The 12,890-nt window shown below is 46.5% G+C and overlaps 1 protein-coding gene across 1 annotated transcript in view; it reads left to right on the forward strand.

The window, feature by feature from the left end:
• TMEM104 (transmembrane protein 104) overlaps window positions 1–12,890 on the forward strand; it is a 40,695-nt gene that overhangs the window by 24,402 nt on the left and 3,403 nt on the right. Inside the window, exon 8 of the mRNA XM_009707857.1 lies at window positions 3,161–3,254. Coding sequence (XP_009706159.1) covers window positions 3,161–3,254 — 94 coding nt within the window. The remainder of the gene's footprint in view (window positions 1–3,160; window positions 3,255–12,890) is intronic.

The raw sequence follows: 12,890 nt of genomic DNA on the forward strand, positions 1-12,890 counted from the left end.
TCTGGCACAGGAAGGCAGAGAAAGTAGACATCTTCCTTCTAAGCACCGTGGTCTCTTCTCATCCTTGTGAGGATGTGTTTTTAAATAGGCCACCTGGGCTTGGGACTCTTCTGAGGGTTGATGATGAGGTTGGCTCTAATCCAGGGGCTGAGTCCTTGCCCATTGTGTCCTGGCTATTGGTGGGGAACCGGCCCCTCTTTCCTGACCTATGCTCAATCCTGTAGAGCTGTACACAATTTCATTTCAAAATGATGTTAATCTGGCTGTTTAATGTCCTCTTCTGCCCTCCCTCTCTCCTCTCAAGCAGTCCAGTGTGTGCTGTGGCTTCCCTTCCTAAAAGTGGTTGGCACAAATCCCTGCAAAGCAGGGCAACCTCATCTCATTGCAGGCCTTAGCACTGTTTGTATTGATCTGTGGCTATCCATCTTGAATCACTAATGGGCATCAAGTGGAAAAGGTAATACATTTCTATTGCACTTGAATTCATCTCTCACTTGGTTCCTTTGGACCAGCTCCAGGATTTTGTTAAGAACAGAAGACGCTCATCATCTTAAAGGATGGGAGGGGAATCTGACCATTCAGGCACAACAGCTGGTATCTCTTCCCCATGAGTTGAGCAGTAAAGCCCACAGAGGAGGAGGAGGAGAAGAGCTGAGAGAGTCACTCAATGGATTTAAGATGCCTTGAGCACTGAAGAATAACTGCAGAACGTAGAGTGTAACATCCAGAAGGATTCTTTCTGCTTCATTAGCAGATGTTGGGGAGCACATGAGACCCAGGTTCCTCCGACACCTAATGATGCTTTTGATGCTTTTCAGCAACTGAGCCCCAAATCCACCTTAACACAGCTCTTTCCTCGGTGCTTAAGATAAATCTAGGTTTCAGACCCAGCTGCTTCAGTGCTCAGTGATCTTGTGTCAATCCTTGCCATGGTTTGAGGTCCTGTTTTGCCAATTGGTTCTGGTGCATTCTAATTTGCAGAAGACACCTGTTCCTTAATTATCTCCATCCTTCGTCTGTCTCTTTTTGTTTCAGCTCTTTCTGACTCATGAGCTATTAACATGATTTGAAGGGAGGCTGTGTTGAGCAGTGTGTGTATGTTGGGAGAGGAGGTTGAAAGAGATTAGTCACAAACTCCAGAATAATTTCCAGTGAGAGAGTCGGTGTCTACTTTGGTTTGCTCTGCGTCTTTGACCTGCACCACTCTTCAGACTAAAGTTTATTTGGTCCTTTGGGGTTTGTGCACTATCCTAGGACGGAGTAGCAGTCTGTAGAGGGCAGGAGAGGGTGGCAGGAGAGTGGAGTTAAGTTCCTGATTAGAAGAAAGGAACAAGATTGAGAAGAGTAAAAAAAAAGACTTGTAACTGGCTGGCTTGCTTCTATGTTAAAACTGGAAGTGTCTTAACTGTTAAGGCTGTTTTAGCTCTTAATCTTCCAGTTATGCCTCTGTTGTTGTGTTCTGTCTGATTTCAGTGTTACCTCCAAGCATCCTCAATTGTTGCAGAGAATTTGAATTCTCTGCATACCTTCTGTTTGGTTTGTTGTGGGGTTTTGTTTGTTTGTTTGGGTTTTTTTTTTTTGCAAGCAGAAAAAACAAGACTTGGTATAAATGATGGCCTCAGATCAGAGTATGTCTTCACCATGTGACGTGTGAAACCAAGGGTTCTCTCCTCTGATCCCCTTCTGGGTTTACTTTGGTTGTCTGAGAAATACTTGTGATGCGAGGCATTGCCAATTTGCCTTGCAGATATTCTGAAGCTGTCTCAGAAAAGGTTTCTTGGGGTTGTACTAGTCTTAAAATAGCTTGGTTTCTGTTCTGTCACTGACTCTGTTGGGGTCAACAGAGACCTTGAGGCTCCGCAGCCTGCCCCTTTGAGTCCTGGTTCTTCCCTTCAGGTGACACCTCTTTTTGAACTGCTTTAAGAAGTCATGGAAAAGAGCAATGTGTAAATATTAATGTTGAATATTTATCTTTAAAAATCCCTTTGGGGTGCTCCACAAATCTGTACGGTGTGTGCTGTGGCTTTCTACATAACTGCTTGCTTACAGCTTTTGGACCTGTTAATATATCGCTAGCCCATGCCATCCCATGGATGACAGGCATGGCTCTCTTTTGTAACACCCATTTTGTCTCCCTGTCACATGTAGCTTCTCTCAGTTCATGTTTAGACCTCAGTCAAGGTCTGTTGTCTTCCTGCAGTAAAGCCTTTTCTGTCTCAAGTAGGTAGGGCTCGAGTGCCGCTCGGTGCCGGGGCAGAGGTGATGGTGCTGCACAGGACACCGCTCCTCTGGGCACAGGCTGACGGCATGGTTGTCTTGTGTGCCCTAGGAGAGTGCTAGAAGAAACTTGCATGGGAAGCTGTGTAGTCCTAATTTCCAACTTTGTTGGACATAGTTTGCGACCCAGCTGAAAGAAATGTAACAGACTGGTACTGCAGCATACTCCAGTTTATTTTGCTAAGAAACACTGATCTCTTAATGTACCTCAGAGAGGGCAGTGAAGAAAGATCTGTCTTCATTGACAGTACCTTTAATTTCCACAGTGAATGAAGTTCTTTCTTGTGAGTATCTCTGATTATTTTGTTTGTTCCTCACTTTGCACAGGTTGTCAGCTTCCAGGTCAACAGCTTAACTTATGCTACAGCTTCCTGCTGTAAAACAAGCAACTTGAAGCGTGGGAAAAAAACGTTCCAGGCAGACCTGGCTCCATTGTTCTTGAGCCCAGGACACCCCAAAGCTACCCCATCAATGTTAATGCAAGCGGACTGGTCACGGCTATTGCTATTCAGAACTAAACTGAGCATGTACCCGGACAAAGAGGCCACAGTTTAATATTTAATATTCCATAAGACTGCACTGAGAGCTTTTACTGAAATGTGTCAGTAAAGGAGTGCTGTAGCAGTGATAGCAAGCGGCTGAGAGCCAAGAGGATCCTGTGTTCTACTTCTGCCGGAGGCATGTTCTCTGATACCAAGCAGCTTGCTTGACCCCCTGTGTCTCAGCCAACATAGCTGTAAAATTAAGCAACAAAGAAAGCTCCCTGACAAACAGACGTGTCTGGGGGTGAACTTTCGAGGCGAGCTTTGCTTTACTGATAAATTCGTCTTACTAGCAGAATTTCTGGCTTTTAACCTAATGCGTGTTTTTGTTGTCCTTCCAGGCAGCATTCACTCTCCTCCTGGGTCCTTTCACCTTCTTCAATGTGCAGAAGACCAAGTATCTTCAAATCGTAACATCCCTCATGAGATGGATAGGTGAGTCTTGGCAGAGTCTTGACCACCTTTTTACCATAGATAGAACCTGAGTTATGCTACTGATGCATCTCTTTGGCAAGATACTCTAGTTTGGAAGCAAGTGCTTGTCAAAACCACCTGTTTGAGGAGGATTGTCCAGACCTGATAAATCTTTGAGGAAAAGGATTTTTGTTCTAGGATGAAATTTCTGATTGAAAACAATTTGTTTTGTTTTAATCAGATGTGAGCTGGTAGATGAAGTTTTAATCTCGTTTGTGTGAGAGGCAGAAGGGATTTGGAAGAGTCTCCTGTGGGGGGGCTAACCATGATACCCACCAGTTGCTGTTCAGCAGTTTCTCGTTCGCTCAGCATGTGTACAACAGACTTGGAACAATCTTTGTTTTGATCTGAGAACAAAAGGTACTTCTGTCAGACTTTCCACCCTTAGTTTTATCATCTGTTTGCATTTCTTGTTCCTGGGCCTTGCTTTAGTGTAGGGTATGCTGCATTGGAAATCCCCAAACCAATGCGTGCTGTCCTTGGGAAGCCCTGCTCACGTGAGTTCTCTCCAAAATCTTATTGCCAAGAACTTCTGGGAAGTCAGATAATTCCCTTAAGGGAAATAAGACATCACTACCTTTTCCTTTCTTTTCTTTTTTTTTTTTTTTCCAGTGCTTTTGTCATCCAAAGATGCAGCTGCCTTGCATCTGGCTTTTATGTGTACGTGTCCTTAAAGGCTGAGAGGGGTGTGTGTGCTATGGAGGCTTATGTTGAAGTTTGTCTTGTTTTGTGTAACCTAGACAGAGTGACTGATATTCAGGGCTAACAGAGAGGGTGTTACAGCATCAGCAGCGTTTCTGCAGGTTAACAGTCTCCTAGTTCATGAGTCCAAACCATTCAAGCACAGAATTAGCTCTGTTTATGCCTATCACTGACCTGGAATAGGAAGAAAAGCTGTTTCTCAGACTATTTCCCACTGCACACGTACACTTGACCTGACTTCAGTTGGGTATCGTCCCTTTTCTGTGAGCTCAAAGGCCTGCGATCCTGTTTGGAAGTGGCTGGCAGTCACTGCAGAGGAATAGAGATCCTCTGTTCTAGAAAACATCTGAGATGGGGTTAAGCAGTTGTCACCCAGGAAAATGAGGTTGGATTTTAAGCCCTCAAGTCTCAGATGCTGAACAGCTTGAGTTAACAAATCCTGACCTCAGATGGTGTGAAAATCCTGAATGTCTGTTTTTCCCTTTTGTTGTCTGAGCACATGAAAGGCTTGAAAGCCCCTATGTTCTTCAGAGAAAGAGGTTATCTCATTAAGGGATATTAAAGGAAGTTTGGGGGCGTGGGTTGTTTTTTTTTTAAAAGAAAGAGTAATCTCTGCTCAACTCACTGGCCTGTTTCCAATCACCCTGCCTCCTCTTTCCTGGTAAAGACATCAGTCAGGCCTCATCCTGTCTCTGTGACAGCCTGACGCCTGCCTGATCTGCCATTGGTTTCCCTTTAGCTGGCTCCTTCCAGTACGAGGATTGTAAACCTTGGCGTAAAGGCAGAACAGTTTCTCCTTTTCATGGCTTGATGGAGAGGGACAAAGGCAGCGTTTGGAGAAGTGTAGGGGAAATTCATGCTTTAGCCTGATTGATTCCTGCGTCAGCACGCTGGGGAACAGCTGCCCCAGATAATGATATTTAATGACCCTGACAGCACCTCAGTGGCTACTTAGAGCAACAGATTCCGTATGTGTACAATGAGGGATAGATTTATTAGGAAAGACTATTTATCAAACAGCCATGTCATGCAGGGACCAGAGAAAAGCTCTTGCTGCAGATTCTGGGATAAGGATGGATCCCATACTGCTGAGATTTATCAAGTTGGCTTCTCTCATGTCCTCACATCACTGCTGTCCTCTCCTCCAAAAGCAGGGCTGTGAGTTAAACATGGATTGGTCTTTTGTTGGTTCTTAGAGAGCTTAGATCCTAAAGAATGGTCTTGGTGTTTTGTGGTCTCCTGAACTTTTCCTGCCTGAATGCCAATGGCCAGATGTGGAGACTCTGTCCTGCTATAATCTGTGCCTTTTCTTCGTCTTCCTTTAGTTGGTTTTAGCCCTGTGATGCTGAAGGTGGTTCTCCTTCTGCGAAGCACTCTGAGCAGCAAAGCTGAACGCTGGAGCTCCCAGCCTACCTGTTTGTTGTGCTGGGTACAAACTTCCCACACGGACAGTGGCTTATTCAGCTTATCTGTGCCTGCTGGCCTAGTGTGGATAGGAAGCTGACCCATGCTTTGCATCATGATTTGAAAAAATCAAGCCTACATGAGCTGGGAGGTCAGTTCAGGCTTTGCTACATGCCTTCTGCAGGACCCGCTGTACACCCTTTTCCCCAGCCGGGTGAAAAGCCCCTGGATTTTGGAGCAGCAGTGGTTGATGTAAAGCTGCACTGCCCCAGGTGGACTGGCGATTCAGATGACAGTGGCTGAGAGGATGGTTCTTGGCAGCAGGGAGAGCTAGCTGTGTGTGAAGGTCATTTCTGCTGGTGTTTGTAACAGTGTCAGCCTTGCCTTTGAAAGTTGCTTTCCCTCTTTCTCCCGATGTAAGTGATAATCAAATGTCACTAGCCTCTTTCCAGAGCCTTGTGCTCATCGCAAGCAGCACATCAGCTAACAAAGCCTACAGCAGTCTCTTTCCACACCTCGTGGACAAGAAAAATTTCATTCTGTCTCTGAAAAATACAGTTTTAAACACTGGGATGTGAACTGGAAATTAAAAATGGGCCAGTTCAAAGAACATGGAGATGCAGCAGGGATCAGCCCTTCATCTGGCTATGTTTTTCCTCCCTGGCTAAGGGACTAGCCAGGATAGACACCTCTGAAGTCTCTAAAAGGAGAAAGTTGAAGGAGGAGCTTGAAAGCCCAAGTGCCATGCTGCTAGAGAGCCCGGACAGATGGGGTCTCGTTGGCTGGGGCTGCTGAACTTGGAGAGCTCATCTGGAAACTAGGCTGGCACAGTGAGATGTTTCCCTGTCAGGACTGATAGGAGCACAGAGGGTGGATCTGTGTCTCCTGGTGGAGTGGGGCTGATGGTAGAGGGAGGGCCTCCAGAGGCATGGAGCTGTTGGCAGTCTTCTGAAGAGTAGCAGCTTACACACTTGGCTGCAAAACTGATTGCCACCTCACGTGGGTGAAGGCCAATGGTTAAACACAGTGCAGCAGTCGGTGCTTGAACTACTGGCCTTATCTGTGCTTAGAGATCACTGCTCTCTGGGAGCTGGCGAGTGTGTAAGGGTTTGCCTACACAAGCTCTCATCCCTTTCCCAACTGTAAAAGCTCCTCAGGCTGCTTTCTCAGCCCTCTCCTGCTTGAGCCTGAACTGCCTTGGGAGACTGAGCACAGGCACCCTAAGGGGTGCGACAGGGAGTCTGTCTGCTGGGCTTCCCTGGAGAAAGGGCTAGTTGGGAAAAATCGCTTGTTTTAAATCCCGGTAATGGTGCTTATGGTTAAGCCTTGATTTGACTTAGGGATAAAACCTTGTTGGCTCACCCAGCTCTTGAGCAATGCTATTAAGACCAGAGACAGGGCCCGGACTGGTTGACCAGGTAAGTACAAATTGTCCTGTTGGGGTGAGAAGCATTCCTTCCCCAAACTGTAATTCCTTTCTTCCTTTCAGCTCCCTTCCACCTCAACCTCGCAAAAGCGTAGAGCTGTTATTAGCCCAAGTCCTTTACCAGTTTCGGAGCCTGTTTCCAGGTCCCTTACAAGGTTCTTGGAACAGGGCGTCTCCTGCAGAAGGCTAAACCAACTAAGCCATCAATAAATGAGAGCTGTTGGTATTTTCAATTCTGCTGTTTGGACCTCAGGCTCTTTTTTCCTGGAGGGTTTAAATCTGTGGTGGCAATGGATTGCTCCCTAAAGAAACTTGAATATCTGGCTGTTTGTTTTTTCCCGTCCTTTCTGCAATCCTGATCAAGTAGGTGGTGTTAGGGGTGAGCTGCTGGAGGGCATGGCACAGCAAAAGGGACTGAGTCAGGCAAGTCAGATGCACTTCTCAAAGCAGAGGGGACACAGCTTGCTGGGGCACAGCCCTACCTCTTTATTATTGGATAATATTGGATAATAACTGTCTAGCAGCGTCATGGGAAAGGATATGGATTAGGAAAGATAACAAAAGGACAAGGCTTGGTGGAGCTCAGCAGCAAACATTGGGCTATTGTGTATTAAGCAGCTAACCCGATTAATTGCAGCCTGTTACAGCCTGAGATGTCCAGCTCTATAGGTGAGGACTGCAGGCTTTAAGGACATTGGTAGCACGATTATCGCTGCTGTTATTGAATAGTCTCTGGCAAATGTTCCCAGACAGCTCCCATGTGGGACATTTGCTCTATGTGCTGCTCTTGATGCTGTATTGTAGTTATTAGAAAGTATTGTATTTTAATAAAGAGACATTTTATAGAGGAATAAACTTCTGGGTTTGGTTGCTGCAGGCTCGGTTCTCTCTCTGTGTAGCACAGTCGGATCATACCACATCTATTCAAGTAACTGCAGCCCTCGAGGCAGAACATTCCCAATCCTGCCCCTATGATCTCACAATTATATGCCCAGAAATAAAATCTCTCCTCTAGCTCTTTCCCCTGGCTAGTAAGATGGAGGTGAAAAAGGACAAGAATAGCCAGGAAGTCTGCATTAAGTTTTTTTTTCTCTATCCTGTCCCCTTCCAGGATACTTGGTAGAAAACTTCTAGGGAGGAAACTAGGAAACGGCTCTCCTGAGCATGCTGGTGAGGCTGACTTTCCATATCTACTAATTTCTCTGATAGTTCTGCTCTCTCCACCTGAATCCTCCTCCTTACAGGACTCCGCAGGACTCCTCTGCAGAGCACTGGTCTCAGACCATCTCACTTTGTGAGCAGGTTTCAGCTGCTGTAGTAACTGTCACTGCTGTCCTTAGCAGCCTTAACCAGCCACGCTGGAGTTGATTCAGTGCAGAAACCCAGAGTCACTCTGCTACGTCCTTTCAGCTGCAGAGACTGAGAATTATAGAGGAGGCTGTTATAGGAGGGGGTGACAATTATTTGAAGCCCTGCGTTTCCAGTCTCCTGCAGAGAGATTAGTCTGCCAGTGTCCACAGTCCTCAAGGTGGCCTCTTTTCTGCATCAGAAATGGAGCTTTCTGCAAACAGCTTGAGGAGGGACCAGTTTGATCGCTGCCCCTTTCCTTTCACAGAGCAGGGCATATGGGAGTGGCAGGGAAGAGGGAATTGGACTGTAAATCAGGACACTGTTGCATGTTCATTCTGACAAGCTTCTTCAAGAAAGTTACTTCATGTTCTTGCATCCCTTTTGGAGCAGAGAAAGCTGCTGCCAGAGCCCAGGGTAAATAATTCACTAAGAGAAGTGAATATATTTATGAAGAGTTAGTTAAAAGGCTGTGCTTCTGTCATGCCTGCTTTCAGAGTTGTCAGTTGAGGAGCTCATTTCAGTGCTGTTTGTGGGGGGCAGTGGGGTGAAGCAGTGCCTGTGAGTGAAAGAGCCTTGTTAGCTTCAGATGCAGATGGAGAGTGATGTGCAGCGCTGGATGGGACCGCTGAGGTACTGCCTGAGGAGCTGATGTTCCTGAAAAGAGCACTTTATCCAGGCAGTAGGAGACAAACTGATGGGTCTGAGCGCTGGAGAAGGGGAGCTGGAAATGTAAGGACGCATTCAGCCCTGCAAAAGGGTCCAGATGATGGTGCTCACATGGGTTTTCAGACTGAGTGTGTGGCATGCAGAGCTGCACTCTGTTCAGAGTGCGTATTCTTGGATCAAGATGATAAAAACTTTGCTGGGTAGGGCCCAAAGCAGGATGGGGAAGGTGTAGCTAAGGCTGCAGAGCACCGGGATTTCATGGAACACAGTGTTTTCCAAAGCGTGCACAGCCCTAGCCCAGGCTCATGGTGACACCAAAGTGTCTTGTTATTCCCTTCTCACAGAAGAGTAAATTCTCAAATGGAGAGAGAAGTGACTGTCAAAGCTAATAGACCAAGTCAACAGCAGAGCTCAGAGCAGAGTCCTGGTTGCAGAGGCTTTATGGGGCTTCTGCCAAAGGTGACCGGAGGAGAGAGGACAATAAACTACACGGGTAATTTTCCACCAGAAGCAAACAAGCCTCGCTGGCTGCTCTTTCCTTCCCATATGTTGAGATAAAGCATCCGTGATAAACACCAGAGTGCAGAGCCGTTTTTCTCCCTGTGAACTGTTGCTGGTGTGCAGATGTCTGTGGAGACCAGCTGATGTGGGCTGAGAGGGGACAGCTCCACCAGTTTCACAGCAGGAGTTGTTACCACGCTAGAAGAGGCTGCTTGTAAATCTTGGTTATTGTATAGCAAACCCTGCCCCAGATGATGAAGAAAAGCAGGGAAATTATGCCTTTACAGCAGAGAAGCCCTGCTGAAGAACCACTTTTGACAGCCTAAAAGTCCTGGTGATACTTTTTAATAAAGTTTCCCTTGGTGAACGAAACGGGCTCTGCCTGGCCCAAGGCCAGGGCAGCAGTAGTGTCTGAGATGGTTGCAGCAGGAGCTAGCCAAACCTGGCAGAGTGAGTGAGATGGCAGGGGGAGCGGAGGTGCCCAAGAGGCTTTTTCTTGCCTTCCTGCTAAGCTGCATCACACTTCTGTGACCTTACTGTGCCCAACGTGTGGCTATGCTTCCCCTGCTGTATGAGCAACGGTCCCCTGCCATGTAGACCCTGCCTTAGGCTTTGGGTCAGGGAGGGTAACAATGTCCCTGCAAGTCCCTGCTTTCTGTTAGAGGAAGAAGCCACACTGATGTCCCACAACTTTTGCTCATACCTTTCTTCTGGGAGGTAATTTCCTTCCTCTTCTCCTTCTGACATCTCTCTCCAGAGAATTGCTGTCTTCTACAAACATATCCATCTTGCTTCCTCAAGTCTCTGCACTCATAAATCCTTCATCTTCCTAGAGATGGTGTTTTAGGCTCTGTCATTGCCAAATCTGATCCTTAACTACTCCAGCTTCCACATCTGATGGAGCAAACTTGGTTTTCATGTTACCTCTGTACCGTCATTTCATATAGAAACCTCCTCTGAAGGTTGGAGAAATTTATCAGTTGCTGCTCTGGAGTTTACAGAGAGCTGGAGGTCATGAACAAGTGACAGGATATAGCTTCTGCAGGAGAAACTGGGTAAATGAGTTTTAAATTTAAGAATCAATGTCTTAATTTCAGATACTTTGTTCTGCCAGAATGGTGCACTCCAGTCACGCTTTAATACTTCAAATATCACAGCATCCATAATTTCTGGCAGTTCCAGAGTTGCAGTGGGCTCTTAAACTTGCCCAAAACACTGATGGAAGGCAGCTGGCTCTGTGAGAGGGCACCAGCATCCTAGAAAGACATCAGTAGTGAAGTAGACAACCCAAGCATTGGGTAGGGATGTAGAAGGTAGGAATGTCTTGACATGATGCTGTGCTGTTCAGTACGTACAGAGCAGATGCTCTTGCTTTTATGCCCTCTCTCCTGAAAGAGCTACCTAACGTTATACTAAATGAGATCTGTTCCTCTGTTTAAGAGTGGTCTGCTGTGTTTTGGCTTGATGAAGGATCAGGATCAAGGTTAAGGTGGGGAGAGATCTTCCTCCTTCCAAAGAGAGTGTGCTCAGGAAGCTCCTGAAAATGTCCTCCTCTTGGAATCCATCATGCCACCTAACATATGAAAATGGAAGCAAGTGGCACACGTTGTGAAAGGGTGATTCGTTATCATTATTTCCTCGCATATTGATTCTCCACTTTGACAAGAAAGCTCTGTCACACCATCAGCCGGCAGTGACGGATGGCCCTGCCGCAAACGTGTCAGCAGCACAACGCGATGCCTGCTTCAACAAATGGCTGTGGGTGGGGGTAGGGGAGCAGCCACGCGTGGGCCCTTCCACTGATAGCAGGGCAGTGTGGCTGCATGCCACTGCCTCTCTGCATCCCTGGAAGGGATGGCAGGCAGGTTACGGTGATGTTCTCACCAGGCTTTCCTTGTGGAAGGAGGAGTGAGAGTAGGGACAGAGCTGGAGAAGATGTAACTGGAGCTATGGTGAACGGGTGTGCAAGATTGTTCTTCCTCTGTCTTTATCTTTCTGACTCTTATATGTAACCTTGTTCTGTAACTTGTCTGTTCTGTCCTTGTCGTGTAACCTTAGTTCTTTTCCCCCAGTAAGTCTTTTACTTATCCCTACTTTGTGGCTGTCTGCCCCCATGCTTTCTAGAGCCACTAAAACCGTCCTTGTTTTAACTGGGACTCATGCTTTGAAGGTTGAAGTTCGCTGTTGAACCTGGGAGGCAACATCTGTCTTTGGCCCTCCTTCCTGCTATCTCAGAGAGGTTATCCAACACTACAGTTCTGCAGAACCTCGCTTCTTAGCTTGCTTCCCCCTTGCCAAGCCACCTCTTTCTGAATTACATGACAGAGCATCTCTTTCCTCCCTGTTTCCCAGCATGGCTCAGTTCAGGATCTTCTCCGTTATTTTCCACATGCCAACAGAGAGACAGAAGTGGGGCACCAGGTGAAACATCTCAAAAAGCATAGTGTCTTGCCAGGGCTGCAAGGGAGGGTTAAGCCAGAAACCCGTTTTGAGCATCAGTTCTTCCAGGAACCTACCATGATGGGGGAAAAAAAACATGGTTTAGCCTTAGATTTTTTTTTTTTTCTGCAGTAGCCTTTCTGCAGAGAGGTGAAGCTCATGTACAAAACAGCATTTTTAATTTACAAAGGTGTTTGCTCTGTGCAAAACAATCCTTAAACTTATAATGGCTAAATTATCTCTCCTGCTTCTCTGCAGCTCTGTTACGCTTTTTATCAAAGTTTGCAAAAACTTTTGCAAAGTGTTTCCCAAAGTGTTCTTATTTGGATGTGTGCTCACCCATATTCATCCTTCTTCTACCTGCAAGAACCATAGCAGAGCTGCCCTATCTCTGAATCAACATCTCCTGAGTCGAGCTGGACAGGCAGCAATAGCTGCCTGCAAGGTCTGCTTTCTCTGAGAAAGGCCAGTGCTTGCTCCTTAAAGAGTGCGAGGAGGGCTCTGTAGGGGAGGCAGTTGGACAGTTGTGATGAGACTCATCACAGTTTTTCCTTTATGGCATACCCCCTCTTTATTTTTTTTTTTCCCCCACAGCCTCACTTACACCCTTCAGTAAAAATGATGCTCAAACATCTAGAGGAGAGAAGATGAGACAAGAAGTGTCCTCTGTACCTTGCTGACTGCCAAGCCTATCTATGGTGTGTGGGTTTGGAGTGGGTTTGACACTGTTGAAAAATCAGGACAAACAAAACCTTCAATTGCTTTTTAAGCACTTGTATAAAACAAGGTTTAAAACAAAGTTTTCATCTATCCTACTAACAATCTATGGTAGCATTGCTGTCCACCTCGCTTTCTGGCTCAGGGTGCTGTTGGTCATGGTATCTGAAGGTGTTTCATCCCTGGAGCATGTTGCTTATATCCTTGTCTTGCCTGTAGAGGAACAAATAGAGGATTTTTTTACAAACCCATGTCTGACTTCACCAGGGTCCTTGTGGTGAAGGAACACTGTTGGACAGTTGATGTGGTAACTATAGGTGACTTGAAATAGTGTAGTGTGACTCTGCCTTCAGCCTGCTGTCCCAGGGAGGGAAAGATGTGGGCAGGCGGTT

This window comes from Cariama cristata, unplaced genomic scaffold (assembly GCF_000690535.1).
Source record: "Cariama cristata isolate BGI_N322 unplaced genomic scaffold, ASM69053v1 scaffold7139, whole genome shotgun sequence".
Classification (NCBI taxonomy): Eukaryota; Metazoa; Chordata; class Aves; order Cariamiformes; family Cariamidae; genus Cariama; species Cariama cristata.